The sequence below is a fragment of the Capra hircus genome, chromosome 3 (genome assembly GCF_001704415.2).
Source record: "Capra hircus breed San Clemente chromosome 3, ASM170441v1, whole genome shotgun sequence".
NCBI classification, from domain to species: domain Eukaryota; kingdom Metazoa; phylum Chordata; class Mammalia; order Artiodactyla; family Bovidae; genus Capra; species Capra hircus.
This window is the reverse complement of record NC_030810.1, coordinates 1461479-1489327: the sequence shown is the minus strand read 5'-3', so window position 1 is coordinate 1489327 and position 27849 is coordinate 1461479. Positions and strand designations below refer to the sequence as shown.

Genomic DNA, 27849 nt, shown 5'->3' with positions numbered 1-27849 from the left:
AGAGATGGACAGGAAAGCTTGGTCATGATGAATGTGACTGCTTGCACAAGCCAGGGGTGGGAGGCCAGCGTGGTTGGCCATGGGGCATAGGGCAGACCACCAACTCCACTCTTAGCAGCAGCTCCAAACACATATCACAGTGAACCCAGCCCGCCCCAGGCCAGACTGTCCCCTCTGCTCTCGTGTGAGGGTTGGAGTCAAGTCTGCCAGGAGAGGAAGGCTGGACAACCGACATGGCCACCCATGCTTCTATTGTTGGAAAGAATGAACTCTCTCAGACCTCCTTCTAAGAGAACTGCAGGCTGGGAGGGTCATCACTCCTTCAAGGAGCCCCTAACCACCCAGGCTCCAACTGCACACTCTGACTCCCCGGGAGCTCACTCCCACCAAAATCAGCCAGTCCCATGACGGCAAAGATCTCATGTCTGGAAAATATGAAACTGCTCTACAGCTGATTGACCTCAGCCTCTCACTAATCCCCTCGACTTCTTAGGGGCCCGTAGCTCTGTGTCCCCTGCCTTCCACACTCCTTCCTATTTAGGCTAGATTTCCTCCAAGCACTTTCTCTGGCCGTCATACAGCTTGCCCCCATGTTCCATGTGACTGTGGTGGTCAGCCCCGTCCAGTGCAGACAAGGAGGTCTGGGCTGTGACAGGAACAGGAGGCGGCACTCAGCAGGAGGACCCAAACACTGAGGCAGATGTGACCATGTTGGTGGCTCCTATGGCTCCAAGAAATCACTTCAGAGGATGTGCCGAGGCGCCAGGGGCATGAGAGTAAGGACAGGGAGGATTTGCTCATGTCCTGAATGTGTCCCAGCCTCTGTCCTGCTGTTTTCAGACCATGGAGCTGGGCTGTCCCCTCTCCATGAAATGTCCAACTTATGGGCATTTTAAGAAAGAACGCTTTGATTCCCAAGGATGTGGAGAGCTCTGTCGATGTTTGCCATCACAGTCTTGGAGACAGAAACGCTGAGAGGCTTAGGGTCTGTCTCTCAGGCTCTGCAGGGGAGGCAGGCATAGCTCCACTTCAGCCTGGTGAGGGCTGGGCCCTGATCTGCTCCCGGACTGCCCTGGGGTCAGAACCGTCACTGGGTCAGTTCAGATAGCATCAGGTGCTTAATGGTTTCTAAAATTAAAAATGAGTAAAATGGGGGTGGAAGGTGCAGGATTAGATACTTGAGCAGGTGCGGGAATGGCACAGCTCAGGACCATCCCCGTGGGGAGAGCATGTCCTGCAAAACAAGGACAAGGAGATGGGAGCCATCCTTACGCTGGAGACCCTCAGCTCAGCAGGACCCCTGGGGCCATTGACAGGCTATGGTGAACGATGTTAGATTCATGATCTCTGAAGAAGATTTAAGTTTGGGACCAGGGACCAGCCTTGATCACTCGGGAGCTTTGTGTAGCAGAGTTTTATTAAAGTAAGAAAAGGGCCAGAGAAAGTTTCTGACACAGATATCAGAAGAGGGGTGGAGAGTGCCCCCCTCATTAGCCTAAGAAAGGGAGTTATATATTTTTTTAATTAGTTATTACAATAAATCAAAAGAATGTGTTAAGGTTGTAAAGATCTTACTAGACCCACTCCTTTAATTTTTATTTTAAGATAACAGGATTAGCCAGGTTTTCGGGAAGGAAAAACTGTCCTCAAGCAGGATACATTGCTCTTATATAATCCTTACTAAGGAATATAGAAGAAAAAAATAAGTTTGGCCTTCCCTCCTCCTTGAGAATTCCAGACCCCTGTCTCCTCTTTGAGAACCCCAGACCCTTCTCTCCTCCTCAGGGACCCTGGACTTCTTATCAACCTGCCTAAGAATTGACTCTCTCATTCCCCACTTTTCTTTTAGGAGAATTATGTTGCCAAAGGAAAGGAGCATCGTTTTCATTCCATAACTACTTCCTGCTGTTGAGGGGCGTAGTCCCTAAACTGTTGAGGCAACATAGTCTGCTAACCCTTATAGGAGAGTCTTTGACCAGGGGCCCCAAGTAATAGTTGGGGGAGGCTGCAGCACTTGTAGGAGCCTGGACAGCCATCTGTAACTTACAAGCTTTCAGACGGTTAGAAACAAACCCCATTTTACAGTTACAGATGCAAGGCAAAATAGTCATTAAACCAAGTTAAAACACAAAATTGTAATTCTAATAGTAAAAGCCACATTATGTCCTTTGTTAAGTTATACCAGTCCATCTTAGGATTGTTAGATGTCATCAGATCAGGAAGAGGCATCACATACGATTGTTGGTGGTGGTGAAGGTATTCACAGAGTTGAAGAAAGTCCTTCCCTTGAAGTGGAGAAACCCACCATGGGAAGCCATCAATTGGTGAGGAGGTTGAAAAGCTGAAAGCTGAGTCACATAGTTAATTCTAAGGCTTCAGGGTCTATAACAATGTCTGTGCATAAGAAGGGTCTTCCATAAATACATTCAAAAGGGAACAGTCCCTCCCTTTGGGGGACAGTTTGAGCCCTCATTAAAGCTATGGGTAGAATTTTAAGCCAATTTTCCTGCGTCTCTTGAGTTAATTCGTGCAGATGTCTCTTAATAATGTCATTAATTTTTTCAACCTTTCCTGAGGATTGGGGTCTCCAGTAATATATAAGTAACATTCTGTTCCTAAAGCTTTTGACACCTGCTGAGTCACAGCAGCTTTAAAGGTGGAGCCATTGTCACTGTGGAGGCTCTGCAGCAGCCCGAACCTGGGAATAATTTCAGGGATTAAAATTTTTATAACTTCCTTAGCCTGTTCACTACAGCAGGGAAAGGCCTCAATCCATCCAGTAAAAGTGTCTACCCAGACCTGTAAGCAGGAAAATCCATTTGTTTTTGGCACATAAGTAAAAGGAGCCACAGCCTCATTTATTATTCATAAATCTTATTATGAGATAATAACATTATTCACAAATCTTATTATTCATAAAACTACTCTCCACTTTTCATTTGATTTTTTTATACCCAAAATAGGAGTGTTGCACGGACTGTTACAGGGAATTAATAGCCCCCGCTCCTTTAAATTCTCAGTGATGGGTTTTAACACTTCCTTAACTTTTAGTAGGTACTGCTTTTGATGTGAAAATAGGTGAGGGTCTTTGAGCTTGATAAAGACAGGAACAGCATTTTGTGCTCGACACAGTTTTTCCATCAGCCCACACTTTAGGATTTACACTTTGTTCAATTATGGGAGAAAAGGAGCAGGCTCCATATTTATGAAAACAGAGGCCTGGACCTTGCTCAGTGCATCCCTCCCCAGAAAGAGTGAGGGAGACTCCAGCACGAATGGAAGCTCAGGAGAAAACAGCACAGAGTCCAAGTTGCAGCTTAAAGGATGACTGAAGTAACAACATTTGGCTTGTCCAGAGAGTCCCATTACAGTAGTGGATTGGAAGGGAATCAGGCCGGGGGCTTCAGTGAGGACAGAGAAATTTGCCTCAGTGTCCCAAAGAAAACTGACTGGTTGGCCCTCCACAGTTATTAATACCCAGGGTTCCTCAAGGGTTATTAGGATGGGGGGTTGGTGGGGACCCTGGGCACCTTCAGTCCCGATTGTCCTGAGAGTCTGACCCCTGGGGCCTATGCCTCAGAGGGCAGCTTCTCCTCCAGCGTGGTCCTTTGCAGACCAGACATGGAGCCAGGGGCGGCTTAGATGCCTGAGCGCAATCCCACTTGAGATGCCCCTCCTCTCCACAGTGATAACAAGCCCGCCCCTTTCCACCTGGGTCCCTCTGGGCATTTTTCTCTTCAGGTTGATTCACAGCAGTTCTCACAGCCATCACTAGAGCCTGGGTCTTGTCTTTGGTTCTTGTCTATTGTCGTTTTTCCTCATTTCTCTACTGTAATACACTGTCTGAGCCAGCTGCAACAGTTTTTCTAAAGACTGATTTGGTCTGAACGCCTATTGTGTAACTTACAGCAGATATCTGGAACCAACTGAGTGAGAAATCTGTCTTTTAAGATCATTCCTCCTCTTCAGCTTCAGGATCAACATCAGTAAACTTACAGAGAGCCTCCCGTAATTATCTAGGAACTTGCCAGGAGTTTCCTTCTCATCCTGTTCTATGTCAGCCAACTTAGCATAAAGTCTTGGTGTGTGTTCACTTGAGTCCCTCAAGAATATATCTGGCAAAGTGATTCTGATCCCAGTTAGCCATGTTATAGTCCCAGCCTGGCTCTGTCGTCGGAACTGCTTGGCTCCCAGCAGGGAGGAGGGCTATTTCATGTTCCCTCTTCCCCCTTCTCTCACATTCAAGCCATTCATCTCCAAAAGTAGTAGCTTCCCTCAGAACTCGAGCTCTCAAGTCAGGGTCAGCATCTGTCCCAAGACATGTATTATATACCTCTAAGCAAGCTCATAAAGTAAAGTTAGTCCCATAAAGACTCTATGTACTTTCTGGATCCTCTAAACAGTCATGACCACAATTAGAACTGTGTGAATTTCTACCTAGACTGAGGCAACCCCTCCTGGAAGGGTGTCCTGATTCTCAGCCTGTTCAGTTGGGAACCCCAGATACAGGGGCAAAGTAAGAGGACTGGGGGGAACTGAAAGTTTCACACCCAAATATGCACCCTTAGGACCCAAGTCTGGAATATCTCGCAGAGATAAAGAGCCACACATATCGTACTTCTACCCATCTTCTCTTGTTTTCTACAGAACTGGTCTAGTTGTAAAACAGTACCATAACTGAGAGACCCTTACCGGCCAGTGTTCCCTGTCTTCCAAAGGATGCTGTGCCCAATCAATATCACAGAAGGAGATCAGATGGGTCTTTTAAGTTGTAGGGATCAAACTTGTCCCAGACTTTTTTTTAATACATTTTAAAGAAGTGGTTTTGGAACTGCTAGCTCCCATCTGTAAGAGAGAAAAAAAGCGGCATCCACAGCAATGGCTTCTTTCCATCAGAGGCATCCCTCCCTGCTCTAAATGGGGGTGTAGACAGACTTTCCACTGAAGCTTTTTTCCCCTGGTCAGACTTAGTCTGCCCCTTACCAACACAGGCGCCTTACTCATCCCTCCCGGTTCTTCCACTGAGGAGGGGTGGAGACGCACCAGGGGTAGGCCTGATGGCATCCCAGGTTGATTTCTATTTCCTTACCACCAAGATCCTTGTTTGACTTGTCCTTTTCTCTGCTGCCACCCAGAATGTAACAGGGTAGCTGTCCTGGAATGCTGCCCAAGCTAGGACTGCTATGGCAAGCATCAGTGTCCATGAGCCCATTCAGATTCCTGAGTACAATCCTTGACTGCCGTAGAAGCGGCGAGTCACGAAGGGATGAAAGACCAAGATGTCCCTCTTGAGTGTCGCCACGCTAGTCTTCACGATAGTAAAAGAGGTGGTGGAGGGTAGGCCAGTGAGGAAAAAGTGAATTTTGTCCTCGAGCTACCAGGACCAATCCTTCCAGTTCATTTCTGCAGATTCCACAGAAAGAATATCTAAGGAGTTGAGACAAAGCCACGAGAGAGCCTCCCCAGTCCACTAACAGCGCAGCAACGGAAGAAGCCCGCTGCGCCTCCAGTCTGACCGGATCCTGCAGTTCCTGATCTGGGTCCTCAGAAACCTCACGGTCACCAGCAGCACTTCTACCCACATGGAGGGAGGCCAGCCATGAGAGACTCACTTTTAGGACTCTGGCCCCTGGGGCAGGCAGCCAAGGGAGTGACCGCTAGCCTGAGAGATATTCCTGGAGCTAGAGTTCCGCCTCGTTCCCGAGCATGCTGCGGGAGCTAGCGTTCCCCCTCGCTCCATACAGGCTCCTAGTAACTTTCTAGCAAGGCTAAGCACTTCCATACGGGAGGTCTAAGTACAAGTACACAATAACAGCGGGGATCAGAAGTCCCTTGAAAGTTTATGATCTGACAGATTATGTTAGTAGATTTAATTCCCCACGCAATTACAAAATGGCCAGAGAGACCAGGAAAAGGTGACTGAGAAAGGAAAGTTTGGTCCACACGCTTTGCCCATCTCTGGCCACCCCCCTCAAAGGGATGTTGGGTGTCTCTTGGCATTGGCAGGTCGATATAAACCCTCGACAAGGTTCCCCTTTCTGGGGCTTCCATCAGTCATTACACAGCACTGTGAAACCACAGAGCAGGGCTCCTCCCTTGCTTCGTGCAGGGCGTGTCATTCATTCACAAAAGCACACGGAAGAGTTAGTAAAGTAAAGCAGAAAGCGTGCATACTGAGAAAGCAGGGGGTCTAGAGCTCTGAGAGTTCTTACATTGTCCTGAAGATCCTGGATGAGCCCCCAAAATGATAGCTTACAGTGAACGATGTCAGATTCATGTCTCCAAAGAAGATTTAGCTTCAGGACCAGGGACCAGGCTTTATCACTCAAGAGATTTTGCATAGCAGAGTTTTATTAAAGTAAGCAAAGGGCCAGAGAAAGGTCCTGACAGACATCAGAAGGGGGATGGAGAGTGCCCCCCTCACTAGTCTAAGCAAGGGAGTTATGTACTTTCATATTGCTTTTACAATAAATCAAAAGAATGTCTCAAGGTTGTAAGGATCTTACTAGACCCACTCTCGTAATTTGCATTTTTAAGATAACAGGATCAGCCAGAAAGTTTTCAGGAAGGAGAAACTGTCCTCAAGTTTCTCAAGCAGGATACACTGTTGTTATATAACCCTTACTAAGGAATGTAGGGAAAAAAACATTTGTCCTTTCCTCCTCCTTGAGAATTCCAGACCCCTATCTCCTCTTTGAGAGCCCCAGATCCCTCTCTCCTCCTCAGGGACCCCAGACTTCTTATTAACCTGCCTAGGAATTGACTTTCTCACCATCTCATACCAGACACTGGGCGTCCTCCAGAGTGAGCGCTCTAATCATATTTCGTTGTTGTTGTTCATTCACTAAGTCATGTCCGACTCCTTGCGACTCCATGGACTGCAGCACGCCAGGCTTCCCTGTCCTCCACTGTCTCCTGGAGCTTGCTCAAACTCATGTCCATTGAGTTGGTGATACCATCCAACCATCTCATGCTCTGTTGCCCCCTTCTCCTCCTGCCTTCAACCTTTGCCAGCATCACGGTCTTTTCCAATGACTTGGCTTTTGCATCAGGTGGCCAAAGTATTGGAGCTTCAGCATCAGTCCTTCCAAAGAATATTTAGGGTTGATTTCCTTTAGGATTGACTGGTTTGATCTCCTTACAGCCCAAAGGACTCTCAAGAGCCACAATTCAAAAGTATCAATTCTTTGGTGCCTGGCCTTTTTTATCATCCAAGCATACTTAGGAATTGATGAGTTAGAGGAAATGTTTGTGTTTCAGGTCAGTGGGAGCTTATCTAGAAGAAGAGTGGGTAGCTAGTTGTCCCTTGGTCAGAGGGTAATGGGTCACTGAGGGGATCCTGTTCTCCAAAAGAATACAACCTTGTGGCCTTGACCTGCTCCTTCTCATTGCCTCCCACCTGCTTTCTGCTGTCTGCAGCTTGTTGCCTAGCTGAGAGCCATGTCACCCTATGGGAACAGAACCCTCTCAGTGGTGCCTCTGCAGAAGTTTGTGCTGGATGGGTTTGGGGGTGGCCCACACACCCAGGCCCTGCTCTTTGCTCTGTTCCTGGCCCTGTACGTGGTGGCCGTCCTGGGGAACCTCACCATGATGGTGGTCATCACCCTGGATGCCCGTCTGCACTCCCCGATGTACTTCTTCCTCAAGAACCTCTCCTTCCTGGACTTGGGCTACTCATCTGTCATTTACCCCAAGGCCCTGTTTGACTTAATGTCATCGACCAAGGTCATCACCTTTGCAGGCTGTGCCACCCAGTTCTTCTTCTTCTCCACCATGATCACCACTGAGGGGTTCCTCTTGGCTGTGATGGCCTATGACCGCTTCGTGGCCATCTGCAGCCCCCTGCACTACCCCATCTCCATGCGTCCCTCAGTCTGTGCCCGCCTGGTGCTGGGCGCCTACTGTGGGGGCTGCCTCAACTCCATCCTGCAGACCAGCTTCACATTCAGCCTCCCGTTCTGCAGCTCCAACCACATTGACCACTTCCTCTGTGATGTGCCGCCTCTGCTCAAGCTTGCCTGTGCCGACACAACCGTCAGTGAGCTGGTCATGTTTGGCCTCTGTGGCCTCATCATCGTGGGCACCATACTTGTGGTCCTCGTCTCCTATGGCTATGTCACAGTGACCATCCTGAGGATGCACTTAGGAGGAGGGAGGCACAAGCTCTTCTCCACCTGCGGCTCCCACATGACAGCCGTGTCCCTCTTTTATGGGACCGTTTTTGTCATGTATGCCCAGCCGGGAGCTGTGGCGTCCATGGAGCAGGGCAAGGTGGTCTCTGTCTTCTACACCCTGGTCATCCCGATGCTCAACCCCCTCATCTACAGCCTGAGAAACAAGGACGTGCAGGATGCCCTGAGGAGACTGGGGCAGAGACACTCAGCCACGTGACGGAGGGTGGCCGGAGAGACTGGTTTTCCTGAGGGCAGGATAACAGGGCTTTAGGGGAGGCACTGGGTTTAGTTTGAGCAATTAATCCCTCATTCATTTAATTTATTCTTTCATCCTATATTTTATCTAATCCTTCTCGGAAGCATATCCTGGACAAAAAAGTACTGCAAGTGTGAGATGCAAAATGAATAAGGCATTTACTTGCCAACAGAAAATTAATATCCTTCAAAGGTAAGACTCCAATCTCAAAGTCTGGGTAACAGAGTGGGCAGAGTGGTGAGCAGAGAGTCTCTGAAATAGCATATGTGTCCAAATTCAACACCCTTCACTGAAAGACATGAAACTACACAAACTCTGATGCCTCCTCCTTCACTTCACTTCACTTCACTGAATCCATGTAAATATGTGCTCTGCATTCTTCCCTCGTCCACCTAGAAGGGCAGCATTGGTAGGCTCAGCCTTGCCCGTCCTAAGTGATAACATGTGGGTCAGTTACAGGGCATTAGGAAGACCATACTTCCCCTCAATCCTGAAGCAGGCTGTTCCTTACCTCCCCCTTCTGTGCACTGATTCTACCACCCAACAAGACAGTAGGGAGCACCTGTGCTCCTGCTTTAGGTGCTCCTAGTGCTCCCTGTCCTGGGTTTCTCCCCTCAGGAGCCCCAGGGATGCCCAACATCCATAGTTCTACTGATCCTCCACAACCCAGCCTGGCAGGTGACAGTGTCCTGGCTAGTTAAGACCACAGAAAACGGTGCTTTGTTAGCACAGGTATCTCTGAGTAAGGAGGAAGGTCCTGGTATCTATTGCAGAGGCAGGAGTTAGAGAGGGAAGGTGCTCCCTGCTCTCTGTCCCACTCTCCCCAGGGTAGCCTGGACCCTCAGTCCTGACTTGCCTATTCAGAACTCCATCTTCATTGCTCCCTGGACTCAACACACAGCCTGGACTCAGAGCCCAATGGCCTCCTTGTCATTTCTCCCTAAGTCATCCACTCCCATGGTCACTACCAGAAGGTGGTCTCCTGGACACGGTATGGTCTGCACCCTATACGATCAGTGGGGTGTGCCCTGCCTCTGATCACAACTCTCCATCTCTCTGCTCTCCTGCTCAGAACTGTGGGCGAGGGGCTAGAACACCCAAGTCATCTGACTGTGGATCATTATTGCTGAACGGATAGATAATCCAAGGTCTCACTGGATTCTTGATCCCATTGTCTCATCTTCGGGCTTCAAAATTAATTGTAAGTCTTCCATAGATTACTGTATTCCTCTCTCATAATGTCTTCACTCTGAAGAGTGCCTAAATTTTCCATTCTCAAATGACATGCCTCCTTATCAGCTCATGTTATTGAGCTACACTGCGTCCTAGGCCAGGGGCAGCAGCTGGGAGGAGCCATCCCATGCCCGAGGCCAGGGGCAGCAGCCAGGAGGAGCAATCCCACGTTGAAGGTCAGGAAGGGTGGCAGTGAGGAGATACCCCTCATCCAAGGTAAGGAGCAGTGGCTGCACTTTGCTGGAGCAGCCGTGAAGACATACCCCACACCCAAGGTAAGAGAAACCCAAGAAACACGGGAGGTGTTGCAAGAGGGCATCAGAGGGCAGACACACTGAAACCATACTCACAGAAAACTAGTCAATTTAATCCCACTAGGACCACAGCGTTGTCTATTCAATGAAACTAAGCATGCCCATGGGACAATCCAAGACAGGCCCGTCATGGTGGAGACTTCTGACAGAATGTGATTCACTGGAGAAGGGAACGGCAAGCCACTTCAGTATTCTTGCCTTGAGAACCCCATGAACAGTATGAAAAGGCAAAATGATAGGATACTGAAACAGGCACTCCCGAGGTCAGTAGGTGCCCAATATGCTACTGGAGATCAGTGGAGATCCAGAAAGAATGAAGGGATGGAGCCAAAGCAAAAACAATACCCAGCTGTGCATGTGACTGGTGATAAAAGCAAGGTCCGATGCTATAAAGAGCAATATTATATAGGAACCTGGAATGTCAGGTCCATGAATCAAGGCAAATTGGAAGTGGTCAAACAAGAGATAGCAAGGGTGAACATCGACATTATAGGTATCAGTGAACTAAAATGGACTGGAATGGGTGAATTTAACTCAGATGACCATTATATCTACTACTGTGGGCAGGAATCCCTCAGAAGAAATGGAGTAGCCATCATGGTCAACAAAAAAGTCAGAAATGCAGTACTTGGATGCAATCTCAAAAACAGAATGATCTCTGTTCATTTCCAAGGCAAATCATCCAATATCACAGTAATCCAAGTCTATGCCACAACCAGTAATGCTGAAGAAGCTGAAGTTGAATGGTTCTATGAAGACCTACAAGACCTTTTAGAACTAACCTTAAAAAGATGTCCCTTTCATTATAGGGGATTGAAATGCAAAAGTAGGAAGTCAAGAAACACCTGGAGTAACAGGCAAATTTGGCCATGGTATGCAGAATGAAGCAGGGCAAAGACTAATAGAGTTTTGCCAAGAAAATGCACTGGTCATAGCAAACACCCTCTTCCAACAACACAAGAGAAGACTCTACACATCAACATCACCAGATGGTCAACACTGAAATCAGATTGATTATATTCTTTGCAGCCAAAGATGGAGAAGCTTTATACAGTCAGCAAAAACAAGACCAGGAGCTGACTGTGGCTCAGATCATGAACTCCTTATTGCCAAATTCAGACTTAAATTGAAGAAAGTAGGGAAAACCGCTAGACCATTCAGGTATGACCTAAATCAAATCCCTTATGACTATACAGTGGAAGTGAGAAATAGATTTAAGGGCCTAGATCTGATAGATAGAGTGCCTGATGAATTATGGAATGAGGTTCATGACATTCTACAGGAGACAGGGATCAAGACCATCCCCATGGAAAAGAAATGCAAAAAAGCAAAATGGCTGTCTGGGAATAGCTGTGAAAAGAAGAAAAGTGAAAAGCAAAGGAGAAAAGGAAAGATATAAACATCTGAATGCAGAGTTCCAAAGAATAGCAAGAAGAGATAAGAAAGCCTTCTTCACTGATCAATGCAAAGACATAGAGGTAAAGAACAGAATGGGAAAGACTAGAGATCTCTTCAAGAAAATTAGAGATACCAAGGGAACATTTCATGCAAAGATGGGCTCGATAAAGCACAGAAATGGTATGGACCTAACAGAAGCAGAAGATATTAAGAAGAGGTGGCAAGAATACACAAAAGAACTGTACAAAAAAGATCTTTACAACCCGGATAATCACGATGGTGTGATCACTCATCTAGAGCCAGACATCCGGGAATGTGAAGTCAAGTGGGCCTTAGAAAGCATCACTACGAACAAAGCTAGTGGAGGTGATGGAATTCCAGTGGAGCTGTTTCAAATCCTGAAAGATGATGCTGTCAAAGCGCTGCACTCAATATGCCAGCAAATTTGGAAAACTCAGCAGTGGCCACAGGACTGGAAAAGGTCAGTTTTCATTCCAATCCCAAAGAAAGGCAATGCCAAAGAATGCTCAAACTACCGCACAATTACACTCAGCTCACATGCTAGTAAAGTAATGCTCAAAATTCTCCAAGCCAGGCTTCAGCAATATGTGAACTGTGAACTTCCTGATGTTCAAGCTGGTTTTAGAAAAGGCAGAGGAACCAGAGATCAAACTACCAACATCCGCTGGATCATGGAAAAAGCAAGAGAGTTCCAGAAAAACATCTATTTCTGCTTTATTGACTATGCCAAAGCCTTTGACTGTGTGGATCACAATAAACTGTGGAAAATTCTGAAAGAGATGAGAATACCAGACCACCTGACCTGCCTCTTGAGAAATCTGTATGCAGGTCAGGAAGCAACAGTTAGAACTGGACATGGAACAACAGACTGGTTCCAAATAGGAAAAGGAGCACGTCAAGGCTGTATATTGTCCCCTGCTTATTTAACTTCTATGCAGAGTGCATCATGAGAAACACTGGACTGGAAGAAACACAAGTTGGAATCAAGATTGCCGGGAGAAATATCAATAACCTCAGATATGCAGATGACACCACCCTTATGACAGAAAGTGAAGAGGAACTAAAAAGCTTCTTGACGAAAGTGAAAGAGGCGTGTGAAAAAGTTGGCTTAAAGTTCAACATTCAGAAAACGAAGATCATGGCATCCTGTCCCATCACTTCATGGGAAATAGATGGGGAAACAGTGGAAACAGTGTCAGACTTTATTATGGGGGGCTCCAAAATCACTGCAGATGGTGACTACAGCCAGGAAATTAAAAGACACTTACTCCTTGGAAGAAAAGTTATTACCAACCTAGATAGTATATTCAAAAGCAGAGACGTTACTTTGCCAACTAAGGTCCATCTAGTCAAGACTATGGTTTTTCCTGTGGTCATGTATGGATGTGAGAGTTGCACTGTGAAGAAGGCTGAGCACTGAAGAATTGATGCTTTTGAACCGTGGTGTTGGAGAAGACTCTTGAGAGTCCCTTGGACTGCAAGGAGATCCAACCAGTCCATTCTGAAGGAGATCAGCCCTGGGATTTCTTTGGAAGGAATGATGCTAAAGCTGAAACTCCAGTACTTTGGCCACCTCATGCGAAGAGTTGACTCATTGGAAAAGACTCTGATGCTGGGAGGGATTGGGGACAGGAGGAGAAGGGGACGACCGAGGATGAGATGGCTGGATGGCATCACGGACTCGATGGATGTGAGTCTGAGTGAACTCCGGGAGATGGTGATGGACAGGGTGGCCTGGCATGCAGCAATTTGTGGGGTCGCAAAGAGTTGGACACGACTGAGCGGCTGAACTGAACTGACTCTTTTTCTCCATCTCTTTTATTCTACTCACTCTCCTCCTCTTTTCCTCATCTTTCTTCCGTCCTTCTTTATCTCTCTCTCATCTATTTCATTGTTGTCCTTCCATGGAATGCTTCATTTAAATTTGTAAATGAAACAAAAATCACAATGTGTTGTATGTGACTCTAGATTTCTCATCCTTATGTCAGTTTAATGGTACTAACAAAAAGGAATCTGTGGATCTTAGAAGATCCTTAATTCTAAATTTGACTAAATCAGGAAAGCTTGTCTGGTTTTAGATTGAGTAGAACCCTACAGGTTGGCTTTACCCCTGGTTGACCTTTACGCTGAAGATCACTGTACAGTGTTAGAAGTGGTTTATTTGGGGTTTTATCCTGTTAATGCTTTGCATCCTGCTGGTACACAGTTGGTTCTTAGTTCACACCTAACCTACTGCCTGATTACAATTTGAGTTCAGTGTTAACTAGTCACTGAACCCAAAAATATGCATGCTGCTGCTCTAGTATTTTTATTGTCCTTAAGTGGAAAATAAACCCATTACATTTCAAGACCGTACTGTAGTTTTGACGTTGATTCTATACTAACTTTTATGTTTCTACCTTTTAATAAAAAAGGTAGAAAAAATAGCATTTTTTGTTGTAACTAATTTTGAGAGTGCAGTTCAGTAGTGTTTAGCATATTCATCTTGTTGTGGATCAGATCTCTGAACTTTTTGTGTCTCAGATCTCTGATCTTGCAATCCTGAAACTCCATGCCCCTAAACAATAACTCCCTGTTTCCCCATTACCTCCACCACTGGCAGCCACCATTCTACTTTCTGTCTCCACAAATGTGACTTTTTCAGATGCACGAGATAAGTAAAACCTACAGCATTTGTCTTTAGGGGTTTGGTTGTTTCGCTTAGCATAGTGTCCTCAAGATTTAGCCATTCTGCAGCATCTGACTGTATTTCCATCCTTTTTAAGGCTGAATAGTATTCCATCGCATGTGCATATTTTGTTTACCTCTTCATCCACCAAGGAACACTTGGGTTGCCTCCACTTTTCTATGCAGAAGAGTGTTGCTATGTAAATGGGCATGGAAATATCTCTTAGAGAGACTACCTCTTTTCTTTCTTTCTTTTTTTTTAAGTATCTATTCACATGTTTGGTTGCATCATATAGTAATTCTTTTTCAATTTGGGGAGGAACTCTATATTACTCTTCATAGCAGATGCACCATTTTTCTTCCCATCCACAGTGCAAATCATTGCAACTTCTCCACATAATAGCCAACACATGTTCTTTTCTCTTTCATGTCAGCCATTTAATGATTGTAAAGTATTATCTCTTCATTGTTTTTATTTCACTAATGATTAGTGATTTGAGCATCTTCTTATATGTTTGTTGGCAATTTGTAGATCATCTTTAGAGAAATGCCTTCAAGTAATATGAAAATTTTAAATATGGTTATTGGCTTAACTGGAGTAATTTTCATGTATTCCAAATATTATCCTCTCATTGGACATTTGCAAACATTTTCCCCATCCCACAGGTTGCCTTTCCCCACTGTTATTAATATTCAAGTCTTTAATACACACATTGTTAAGTCTGACGTCATCCCACGTGTCTATTTTCTCTTTTGTCTCATATGCTGTTAGCGTCATATCCAGGAAACCATGCCTAAATCTATGATTATTAAGCTTTTCTCTTATGTTTTTTCCCACGGATTTAAGAGATCAGGTCATCCATTTAGGTTTTTATTCCATTTTAAGGTAGTTTTTGTTCATGCTGCAAGGTAAGGGACCAACTTTATACTTGGGTACTTACACAGCTAGTTTTCCAATGACATTTGATGAAGAGGCTGTGTTTTCTCCATGGGACATTTGTTGAAGGTCATTTGACTAAAACCATGAAGGTTTATTTCTGAGCTCTCTATCCTGCCCCATTGTTCAACCAGTCTGTCTTTGTGCCAATACCATACTGTTTTGATTACTGTAGCTTTTATGTTAAGAAATGAAGAAGTTTGAGACCCCCAAATTTCTTTTCAAGTTGGTTTGGGGCTTCCCTGGTGGCTCAGTGGGTAAAGCGTCTGCCTACAATGCGAGAGACCCAGGTTCGATCCCTGGGTCGGGGAAGATCCCCTGGAGAAAGAAATGGCAACCCACTCCAGTACTCTTGCCTGGAAAATCCCATGGACTGAGAAGCCTGGTGGGCTACAGTCCATGGGTTCACAAAGAGTTGGACACGACTGAGTGACTTTCCGTTCCTTCCCTTTGGTCATATAGCCTCCCTGAGACTCTATATGAATTTAAAATGTATTTTCATTTTCTAGAAAAAAATAACATTGTGATTTTGATAAGGGTTTCATTGAATCACAGAACACATTGGTTAATATTGTCATCTTCCAACTCAAGCACTTGGGATATCTTTCATTTATGTTGAATACCTTTAATTTCTTTCAGCTGTGATTTCTAGTTTTATATCCCTAAGTCTTTTGTCCCCTTGGCTAAGTTTAGTCCTTAGTATTTTATTCTTTTTGGTATTTTTGTAAATGGATTGGCTTTATTAATTCCTTTTTATGTAGTTCATTAATAGCGTATATTAGTGCTTCTCATTTTAATGTATTGATTTTATATATTGACACTGCTAAATTTTGTATTTCTAACAGATTTTTCGTGGATATTTAGGGTTTTGTATATATAATATCATGTCATCTGTAAATATAAGTATTTTAAAATTCTTTATCAACTTGGATCTCTTTTATATCTTTTTCGTGCCTACCTGCTCTAGTCAGGACCTCCAGTACTATGTTAAATAGAGGTGGCAAGAGGCATTCTTATTTTGTTCCTAATCTTAGAAGAAAAGCTTTTACTAGTGAGTATGATGTCAGCTGTGGGAGTTCATACCTGGATTTCATTTAGTTGAACTTTTTCTTTCATTTTCTTTTTTTTTTTTAATTTTAAAATCTTTAATTCTTATATGTGTTCCCAAACATGAACCCCCCTCCCACCTCCCTCCCCATAACATTCTTTCATTTTCTATTTGTTTTTTAATATACAATTAAAGGGAATTGAATTTTTAAAACATTCACCTGCATTAATTGAGCTGATCTTGGGATTTTCCCCCAACATCCTCTTAATACACTGAGTTATAGTCTTTGATTTCCAAAACCTCACAAGTTTTCATAGTATTAACTTACATGTAGTCAGTAATACTATTTTCTCTTTCCTCCCCCCATATTTTTATGTATCATGCACATTAATGTTTGTTGTCATCAAAGCAGTCATTTGATAGGAAACAGAATAAATATCTTGTTGTATCACCTTGACTCAAACTTCACACAGAAAAAAAAAGAAAAACCCTAACACCTTCCCCATACTCTTTACCATTCATCCTGAGCCCACGCAGATGCAGGGCTTTGCCACCTCCCATCAAGCAGCGATAAGCATTGACTGAAGGGACCCATTGCCTCCACTTGGCCTCTTGTCAACTCACCTTCACTACCATCATCAAAGAGCATTGTTCAAGAAATAATCAAAGTACACAGACAAATCTCCACCTGGAGAGACTGATTTCAGTGAGAATAGGTTTGGCATCAGTGGCTCAGATCTGAAAACTGTCTCTCGTGGAGGAGCCAGGTCAGTCGTCTGATGAGAATGCGGTGGTTCCTCTTGTGTCAGATGTTTCCAGGGTTCCTGCCCCACCACACCAAGGCCATGGGTGACACTGTCACCAGAGATGATGATCCAGACCTCTGGCCACAGCATCCGCCTTCCTAGTCTCAGAATGGAAGACAAGAACATTTATATTTATACTAACATTATACTTACTTTATGATATACTTATATTTATACTTATGAATACTTACAGTTATAACACAAGTATCATATAATATATAGAATACTAAAATAAAATCCACTTCTGGAACTTTCCATCACCCAAACACAAAGAAATTTTTCTAAATCCCATTTCTTGTCCTCCAAAGTTAAATACTATCTTGACTCTAAAATCAATGCCATTAATTCTTGGTAGAATTTATATACCACAGAACAAATTGATTCTAAAATAGGATCAGTTCAGTTCAGTCACTCAGTCTGTCCAACTCTTTGCAACCCCATGGACCACAGCACTCCAGGCCTCCCTGTCCATCACCAACTGCTGGAACTTACACAAACTCATGTCCATTGAGTCAGTGATGCCATCAAACCACCTCATCCACTGTCGTCCCCTTCTCCTCCTGCCCCCAATCCCTCCCAGCATCAGGGTCTTTTCCAATGAGTCAACTCTTCGCATCAGGTGGCCAAAGTACTGGAGCTTCAGCTTCAACATCAGTCCTTCCAATGAACACTCAGGACTGATCTCCTTTAGGATGGGCTGGTTGGATCTCCTTGCAGTCCAAGGGACTCTCAAGAGTCTTCTCCAACACCACAATTTAAAAGCATCAATTCTTCGGTGCTCAGCTTTCTTTATAGTCCAACTCTCACATCCATACATGACTACTGGAAAAACCATAGTCTTGACTAGATGGACCTTTGTCGGCAAAGTAATATCTCTGCTTTTTAATATGCTGTCTAGGTTGGTCATAACTTTCCTTCCAAGGAGTAAGTGTCTTTTAATTTCATGGCTGCAGTCACCATCTGCAGTGATTTTAGAGCTCAAAAACTAAAGTCTGACACTGTTTCTACTGTTTCCCCATCTATTCACCATGAAGTGATGGGACCAGATGCCATGATTTCAGTTTACTGAATGTTGAGCTTTAAGCCAACTTTTTCACTCTCCTCTTTCACTTTCATCAAGAGACTCTTCAGTTCCTCTTCACTTTCTGCCATAAGGGTGGTGTCATCTGCATATCTGAAGTTATTGGTATTTCTCCCGGCAATCTTGATTCCAGCTTGTGCTTCTTCCAGCCCAGCCTTTCTCATGATGTACTATGCATATAAGTTAAATAAGCAGGGTGACAATATACAGCCTTGACGTGCTCCTTTTCCTATTTGGAACCAGTCTGTTGTTCCATGTCCAGTTCTAACTGTTGCTTCCTGACCTGCATACAGATTTCTCAGCAGGCAGGTCAGGTTGTTTGGTATTCTCATCTCTTTCAGAATTTTCCACAGTTTATTGTGATCTACACAGTCAAAGTTTTTGGCAGTCAATAAAGAAGAAATAGATGTTTTTCTGGAACTCTCTTGCCTTTTTGATGATCCAGCAGATGTTGGCAATTTGATCTCTGCTTCCTCTGCCTTTTCTAAAACCAGCTTGAACATCTTGAAGTTCACAGTTCACATGTTGCTGAAGCCTGGCTTGGAGAATCTTGAGCATTACTTTACTTGTGTGTGAGATGAGTGCAATTGTGAGGTAGTTTGAGCATTCTTTGGCATTGCCTTTCTTTGGGATTGGAATGAAAACTGACCTTTTCCAGTCCTGTGACCACTGCTGAGTTTTCCAAATTTGCTGGCATATTGAGTGCAGCACTTTCACAGCATCATCTTTTAGGATTTGAAGTAGCTCAACTGGAATTCCATCACTTGCACTAGCTTTGTTCATAGTGATACTTCTTAAGGCCCACTTGACTTCACTTTCCAAGATGTCTGGCTCTAGATGAGTGATCACACCATCGTGATTATCTGGGTTGTTAAGATCTTTTTTGTATAGCTCTTTGTCAAAGAATATGTAGAGGACTTTTCACAAAGAGAAAGCAAGAGGGACCATTCCTGAAAAAAAGCTAGATACATTCTAGTGCAAACAGTTGAAACTAGTTTTGTCAAATATCTAAAAAAAAAAAACCAATAAGAAAGGAAACTCAAATGGCCAAAATAATTCAGAAAGTTACTAGAATTCATTGTGAATTTAGGAAACTCAAATTAAAACAAAGCAACATGTATTTAACACACCCAGAAAATGAGGGAATATGGTGAAAACAAAGACTCCCACACTGCTGATTGCAGCCCATTAGTACAATCAGTTTGAGAGAAAAGTGGTCAGATAAGTGTTAATGTAAGAAAGAAGTTTATGCGATGCAGTTGCTCACCAAGAAGAGCAAAATGCTAGAACGATTTATAGGAAGAATAAGTCACCGTCCTTTTGCTTTGGATGTTACAGAGGTAGACAAACCATATTTCTGGAGAACTAGAGAGAAACGAGAGATTGGCAAGGGTAACCTCTCTGCTCACCTTATTAGACAAGACCATGGTCATGGAACACCTTATAGACTGCTCCAGGCCCATGGAACAAGGACCTGTTAAAAGGGAAGCCTTATCTTTTCAGTTGTGTAGAGTAAGGGGATGGCAAAATGATAAGAATAGAAGAAAAGGAGTCTCGATAATGTAAAATTAACATGAAAATTAATGAAACTGAGAAAAAAATATGTCTTTATACTCAAGAATCCTTTTCTAGATATACACTTTAGAGGGGAGTAAAAGATCCATTGTGTAATATGCACTATTGAAAAAACAAATAAAAATGAAGTAACCTAATTGTCTCTTTAAAGAAGATTCTGCTTGTATATTTTTGAGATTCGTTGTTTGTCAGTTGCTTCATTTGCTATTATTTTCTCCCATTCCAAAGGCTGTCTTTTCACATTGCGTATAGTTTCGTTTGTTGTGCAGAAGTTTTAATTTTAATCAGATCCCATTTGTTTATTTTTGCTTTTATTTCCAGTATTCTGGGAGGTGGATCATAGAGCATCCTGCTGTGATTTATGTCAGAGAGCGTTTTGCCTATGTTCTCCTATAGGAGGTTTATAGTTTTGGTCTTACTTTTAGATCTTTAATCCATTTTGAGTTTATTTTTGTGAATGGTGTTAGAAAGTGTTCTAGTTTCATTCTTTTATAAGTGGTTGACCAGTTTTCCCAGCACCACTTGTTAAAGAGATTGTCTTTAATCCATTGTATATTCTTGCCTCCTTTGTGGAAGATAAGGCATCCATAGGTATGTAGATTTATCTCTGGGCTTTCTATTTTGTTCCATTGATCTATATTTCTGTCTTTGTGCCAGTACCATACTGTCTTGATGACTGTGGCTTTGTAATAGAGCCTGAAATCAGGCAGGTTGATTCCTCCAGTTCCATTCTTCTTTCTCAAGATTGCTTTGGCTATTCCAGGTTTTTTGTATTTCCATACAAATTGTGAAATTATTTGCTCTAGCTCTGTGAAAAATACTGCTGGTAGCTTGATAGGGATTGCATTGAACCTGTAGATTGCTTTGGGTAGCATACTCATTTTCACTATATTGATTCTTCTGATCCATGAACATGGTTTATTTCTCCGTCTATTAGTGTCCTCTTTGAGTTCTTTCACCAGTGTTTTATAGTTTTCTATATATAGGTCTTTAGTTTCTTTAGGTAGATATATTCCTAAGTATTTTATTCTTTTCGTTGCAAAGGTGAACGGGATTGTTTCCTTAATTTCTTTTCCTACTTTCTCATTATTAGTGTATAGGAATGCAAGGGATTTCTGTGTGTTGATTTTATATCCTGAAACTTTACTGTGTTCATTGATTAGCTCTAGTAATTTTCTGGTGGAGTCTTTAGGGTTTTCTATGTAGAGGATCATGTCATCTGCAAACAGTGAGAGTTTTACTCCTTCTTTTCCAATTTGGATTCCTTTTATTTCTTTTTCTGCTCTGATTGCTGTGGCCAAAACTTCCAGAACTATGTTGAATAATAGCGGTGCATGCAGCTCAATTCCAGAAAAATAAACGACCCAATCAAAAAATGGCCAAAGAACTAAACAGACATTTCTCCAAAGAAGACATACAGATGGCTAACAAACACATGAAAAGATGCTCAACATCACTCATTATCAGAGAAATGCAAATCAAGACCACGATGAGATACCACTTCACACCAGTCAGAATGGCTGTGATCCAAAAGTCTACAAGCAATAAATGCTGGAGAGGGTGTGGAGAAAATGGACCCCTCTTACACTGTTGGTGGGAATACAAACTAGTACAGCCACTATGGAGAACAGTGTGGTGATTCCTTAAAAACCTGGAAATAGAACTCACTTATGACCCAGCAATCGCACTGCTGGGCATACACACCAAGGAAACCAGAACTGAAAGAGACACATGTACCCCAATGTTCATCGCAGCACTGTTTATAATAGCCAGGACATGGAAGCAACCTAAATGTCCATCAGCAGACGAATGGATAAGAGAGCTGTGGTCCATATACACAATAGAGTATTACTCGGCCATTAAAAAGAATACATTTGAATCCATTCTAATGAGGTGGATGAAACTGGAGCCGATTATACAGAGTGAAGTAAGCCAGAAAGAAAAACACCAATACAGTAAACTAACACATATATATGGAATTTAGAAAGATGGTAATGATAACCCTGTATGTGAGACAGCAAAAGAGACACAGATGTATAGAACAGACTTTTGGACTCTGTGGGAGAGGGAGAGGGTAGGATGATTTGGGATTGGAACATGGCATTGAAACATGTATACTATCATGTAAGAAACGAATCGCCAGTCGAGGTTTGATACAGGATACAGGATGCTTGGGGCTGGTGCACTGGGATGACCCAGAGAGATGATATGAGAAGAGAGGTGGGAGGGGGCGTTCAGGATTGGGAACTCATGTACACCCGTGGTGGATTCATGTCAATGTATGGCAAAACCAATACAGTATTGTAAAGTAAAATAAATAAATAAATAATTTTTTAAAAAGAAGATTCTGCAAGTAATTAGGGTATGTTTCCATGTTTAAAGCAATTGAAATAAGTGAACTAGAACATGGAAAGATTGGGAAAGGTGATCAAGGTCCCTGCAGAGTGCATTTTGACATAGATCTGGAGAGGTGATACACCCCTGAGATAGGAGAGTGAAAGTTTATTGCTGACCTTGCCAGGGAAAAGCAAACTCCCTCACTTCTCTCTTGTGTCAGTCATCAGGGCCACTGCAACTAATTAACACCAAGTTGGCAACTTAGAGCGAGTGGAACCTACTCTCTCGCGGGTCAGGAGGATAGATGTCCAAAATCAAATTTTCAGCAGTTCCTGCTGCCTTTTAAATTTCTTTAAAGAAGTTCTTCCCTGCCTTTTCCTAGGTTCTGGAGACTCCGGGTATCCTTGGCATTCCTTCCCCTATTGCTGTATTGCTCTAACCTCTGCTCAGTCTTTACACGCCCTTTGTCTTTATGTCTCTGTGTCTTTATGTCTCTGTGTCTTTATGTCTCTGAGTCCTTTCCTCCTCTTATAAGGAAATCTGTCACTGGATTTACAGTCCACCTAATCCAGCATGACCTCATCATAACACATTCATTTTGAAAGACCCTATTTTCAAATAAGATCAATTTCTGGTTTGGGGGGTGGACTTCTTTTTTGGAGGGAGACACTATTCACCTTATCATAGCGATGTTCTCTATGCTTCAGGGGAATTTACACTCTACAGTTTCTGAGTAGAGTGTTCTATCTATACCCAATAATCTCATTTAGGTAACATATTGAATCAAATCTAACATATGACTACAATTTTTCTGTTTGCTTATCAGTTACTGAGACAGTATGATAAACCATGATTTGGATGTTTGCATTTCTTTTTAATTCTGTCAGATTTTTCTTTATATACTTAATCTTTTTCAGTTTCATACAAATTTAAAATTTTCACATCATCCACTTGAATATTGAGTATTGAAAACTGAATATTTCATTATGAGTCAGTCAGTGCTAGTCACTCAGTCACATACAACTCTTTGTGACTCTGCGGACTGTAGCCTGACAAGCTCCTCTGTCCATGGAATTTTCCAGGCAAGAATGTTGGAGTAGGTTGCCATTTCCTTCTCCAATTTCATTACAATATGTCCTTTTAATGAAAAAGGCACATGTACCCCAATGTTCATAACAGCATTATTTACAACAACTAGGACATTTTGGGGGGCTCCAAAATCACTGCAGATGGTGACTGCAGCCAGGAAATTAAAAGATGCTTACTCCTTGAAAGAAAAGTTATGACCAACCTAGATAGCATATTGAAAAGCAGAGACATTACTTTGCCAACAGAGGTCTGTCTAGTCAAGGCTATGGTTTTTCCAGTGGTCAGGTATGGATGTGAGAGTTGGACTGTGAAGAAGGCTGAGCGCCGAAGAATGGATGCTTTTGAACTGTGGTGTTGGAGAAGACTCTTAAGAGTCCCTTGGACTGCAAGGAGATCCAACCAGTCCATTCTGAAGGAGATGAGCCCTGGGATTTCTTTGGAGGGAATGGTGCTAAAGCTGAAACTCCAGTACTTTGGCCACCTCATGCGAAGAGTTGACTCATTGGAAAAGACTCTGATGCTGGGAGGAATTGGGGGCAGAAGGAGAAGGGAATGACCAAGGATGAGATGGCTGGATGGCATCACCAACTCAATGGACATGAGTCTGAGTGAGCTCCAGGAGTTGGCGGTGGACAGGGAGGCCTGGCGTGGTGCGATTCATGGGGTCACAAAGAGTTGGACACGACTGAGCGACTGAACTGAACTGAGGACATGGATGTAATCTAGATGTCCATTGACAGATGAATGGAGAAAGAAGCTATGGTACATATATACAATGGAAAATTATTCAGTCATAAAAAGGAATGCATCTGAGTCAGGGATAATGAGATGGATGAACCTAGAGCCTATTATGCAGAGTGAAGTCAGTCAGATAGAGAAAACCAAGGATCATATATTAGTCCATATATATATAATCTATGAAGATGGCACTGATGCATGTATTTGCAGTGCAGCAATGAAAACGCAGATGAGGAGAACAATCTTATGGACATGGGGTCGGGGGGAAGGAGAGGGTAGGACAAAGGGAGATAGTAGCATGGAAACATATTCACTACCATGTGTAAAATAGACAACTAGTGGGAATTTGCCCCGTGACTCAGGGAACTCAAACCAGGACTCTGTGACAACCCAGAGGGGTGGAATGGAGTGGGAGATAGGAGGGAGTTTCGAGAAGAAGGGGACATGTGTGTACCTATAGCAGGCTCATGTTGATGTATGGCAGAAACCAACACAATATTGTAAAGCAATTATCTTCAATTAAGAATAAATCAAAAATGTTTAACGGATTTTAAAATGTCCTTTTATGAGCAAAATTTTCTCCTGAAATCCACTTTTTCTAATAATTATTGAAATATAGCAGCCTTGGCTTTTTCAGGATATTTATGATACTACATTTTTCAACTTTTTACTTTCACACTTCCTATATTTTAATATTAATTATATATCACCTTTATACTTTGTTTTGGGGTTTCTGTCCAGGATTAAAATATTTTGTTTTAATAGATATACTTACTCAACCTGCATTGAGGGAAGGGCCACATTATAAATGAGATAGCGTTTTGCAGCTTCTGCAGACATGGAGTCCTGCCCATCGCTCTTTATCACACCGACATACAAGGATGAAGCAGAGGAGGGAGGGCTGCAGGCCAGGAGGTCACACCTGTGGTCCTGAGGAAACCTTTCCCAGATGGCCACTGGTCCTTCTAAAATGACTTGCTTCTTCTCCGGTGGACCACAGTGCTCCCACGGGGATTTCTGGCTTCCTGCCCCTTCTGGTTTGGACAGAGATGTATCAGAGGAAGTTTGGCCACAGGACTGCATCTTCCTGGGATCCAGGGAATTGGGGGTCCCAGTGCACTCCCAGGCCGTCTCACCTAATTGGCCAATTGAGGATGAGAGTCCCAGCTGTGCCCAGTGGAGAGCATCTTCCCCAGAAGAGGGACCAAAAGATGCAAGTGCCATGAATACTATCCAGCTGAGGGGGCAAGACAGAGCAACAGGTGAGCTGAGCCAGTCTTCTGCTGATACCAAGAGCCAAGCACTTCCTGCTGCAGGCACTGGGAGCACATGGCCTGCCTGTCACTGTGACCTCAGGTACTCCCTTCTGTGCCCTCCCCACTCTCACTTCCCTGCACAGGAGGCCAGAGCTGAACAGGGTGGAGGAGGGTGCTCAGCACCACGTCACTATCATCAGCACAGACCTGGGTCAGGAGTCCTCCCCAGGAGCACAGGGTCCTGGGTGGGTCATGCCCCTCCTGACATCACAGGAGCAGTGTGATCATCACTCAACAGATTGTGGTCAGCATCACTGACAGGTGAGTCCTGGGAGCCTGGACCTGGACACATCACCACCTAAAGCCCCATGGACTGGGCAGGGCCAGTCAAGGCAGAAGTTCTGGACTTTAACGACAGTAGAAATAATTAAGGGGTCTTGTATCACCATAGGTTTAAGTTCAGTCACCTGAGATCTTGCATTTCTGGCCAGCTTTAGGTGATGCTCTTTCTATCAGACCTCAGACCACACTTGATAAGCTACGGTTTACAAGGAATAGATGCAGAACACAGTCTTTAAAAACAGAGGCTTGTAGACAACACTGGATTCTTCTGCTTCCCCCATTAAGGCATTTATCAGGCTCAACTCACAGGCAGGTTTACTGGGGCCAGCACTACAGTCACACTGAGTTATCTCAACAACCAAAGGAATGTGTGAGTTTATTTTTTTAAAAAAACCAAGAGCTTGACTTCCCAAATGAAGATGTTGACCTCTGTTCTTGTGCTTCCCCAGGCATCCTAAGGGTCACTGTTTTGATGACCTAGGGCCACTGAGGTGGATGAATGGTCTTGGGAAACAGAACAGAAACAGGAAGCTGGGAAAACTAGTGGACACAGGAGCAAGACAGCCAGCCTGTCTTGAGTAAAATGGGGGTGGAAGATGCAGGATTAGATATTTGAGCAGGTGCGGGAATGGCACAGCTCAGGACCATCCCCATGGGAAGGGAGAGCATGTCCTGCAAAACAAAGACAAGGAGATGGAAGCCGTCCTTACGCTGGAGACTCTCAGCTCAGCAGGACCCCTGGGGCCATCTCATAGAGTGACTGTTTCAAGCATACTCAGGATTAGTAAATCAGAGGAAATGTTTACATTTCAGGTCGATCTGGGCTCATCTGGAGAACTGTGTAGCTGGTGGTCTCTTCGTCAGTGAACACTAAGGTGCTGAAGGGCCCCTGTTATCCAAGAGAAAATGACCTGGTGACCTAGACTGACTTCCCCTTGCTGTCTCCACTTGCTCTCTGCTGTCCAACCCTTGTTGCCCAGCGCGGGGCCATGCAATCCCCCCAAAATGGAAACCTCTCAGAGATGCCTCTGCAGGAATTTGTGCTGGAGGGATTTGAGGGAGGTCTGCAGACCCAGGCCCTGCTCTCTGCTCTGTTCCTGGCCCTGTACGTGGTGGCCGTCCTGGGGAACCTCGCCATGATGGTGGTCATCACCCTGGATGTCCGTCTGCACTCCCCGATGTACTTCTTCCTCAAGAACCTCTCCCTTGTGGACCTGTGTTACTCGTCTGTCATCGCGCCCAAGGCCCTGGCCACCTTCCTGTCCTCCTCCAAGCTCATCACCTTTGCAGGCTGTGCCACCCAGTTCTTCTTCTTCTCCATGATGGGCACCACTGAGGCATTCCTCCTGGCCGTGATGGCCTATGACCGCTTCGTGGCCATCTGCAGCCCCCTGCGCTACCCCATCTCCATGTGCCCCTCGGTCTGTGCCCGCCTGGTGCTGGGCTGCTACTGTGGAGGTTGCTTCAATTCCATCCTGCAGACCAGCTTCACATTCAGCCTCCCGTTCTGCAGCTCCAACCACATCGACCACTTCTTCTGTGATGTGATCCCCCTGCTCCAGCTCACTTGTGCCAACACGGCCATCAACAAGCTAGTCATGTTTGGCCTTTGTGGCCTCATCATCGTGGGCACCACCCTTGTGGTCCTCACCTCCTATGGCTACATCACAGTGACCATCCTGAGGATGCGCTCAGGAGGAGGGAGGCACAAGCTCTTCTCCACCTGCGGCTCCCACATGACAGCTGTGTCCCTCTTTTACGGGACTGTCTTTGTCATGTACGCCCAGCCGGGGGCTGTGGCGTCCATGGAGCAGGGCAAGGTGGTCTCTGTCTTCTACACCCTCATCATCCCGATGCTCAACCCCCTCATCTACAGCCTGAGAAACAAGGATGTGAAGGATGCCTTGCGGAGACTGGGCCAGAAGCACACAGCCACGTGAAGGAGGGGGACCAGAGAGACCCAGTGTCCTGAGGGCAGGACATGAGGGCTGGGGGAGACAGAGGTTTGGTTGGAAGTATTTGCTCTTCATTCATCCAAGTGATTCTTTCATTCATTTCATTCAACGCTGTGGCATGGACCCCACATGCAAGTGTGAGGTGAAGAGATCAGATAAGGAACCAGAAAAATGATGGTGAGTGATGGGGCAAGACCCTAATCTTAAAGTTTGAATAACACAACTGTCAGAGCAGTGAACAGAATATTGAAACAGAAGTTATGTCCCAAGTTCAGCAACTTCCAGTGAAGGTATGTAAGTAGATAAAACTCTCAGGCCATTCCTATCCCTCCTTCCCTAAATCTACTGTAAATATGAGGTTGGTAATCTCCCCTGAACCACCTAGAAGGGGAACCTGACGACACTCAGCCTGGCCCCTTTCTTGGTGATAGCCTGGGTCACCACAGCCAATTAGGGGGAGTTAGGAAGAGCGTGCTTCCCCTCAATCCTGCAGTGGGCTGTTCCTCCCCTCCCCTCCCTCTTCTGTTCACTGATGCTGCCACCAAACAGGGCAGCAGGGAGCACCTGTGCTCCTGCTTCAGACGCCCCTAGTGCTCCCTGTCCTGAGTTTCTCCCCTCAGAC

The 27849-nt window shown here is 44.4% G+C and overlaps 2 protein-coding genes across 2 annotated transcripts; both read left to right on the top strand.

Moving 5' to 3' along the window:
* Nucleotides 7388–11594, top strand: LOC102184399 (olfactory receptor 12-like; the record flags this gene model as incomplete). The annotated part of the gene is made up of 2 exons (XM_018046551.1): nt 7388–8382; nt 11580–11594. Coding segments are annotated over exons 1-2 (957 nt in total), but the record flags the coding sequence as incomplete, so codon positions are not given.
* LOC102184688 (olfactory receptor 12-like) lies at nt 26262–27212 on the top strand. The gene has a single exon (XM_005678849.2). The coding sequence runs from the start codon at nt 26262–26264 to the stop codon at nt 27210–27212; it is 951 nt and encodes a 316-aa protein (XP_005678906.2).

What these genes read in the sequence shown, in the direction of transcription:
- LOC102184688 (XM_005678849.2), top strand. Translation starts at nt 26,262, where the DNA reads ATGCAATCCCCCCAAAATGGAAACCTCTCAGAGATGCCTCTGCAGGAA.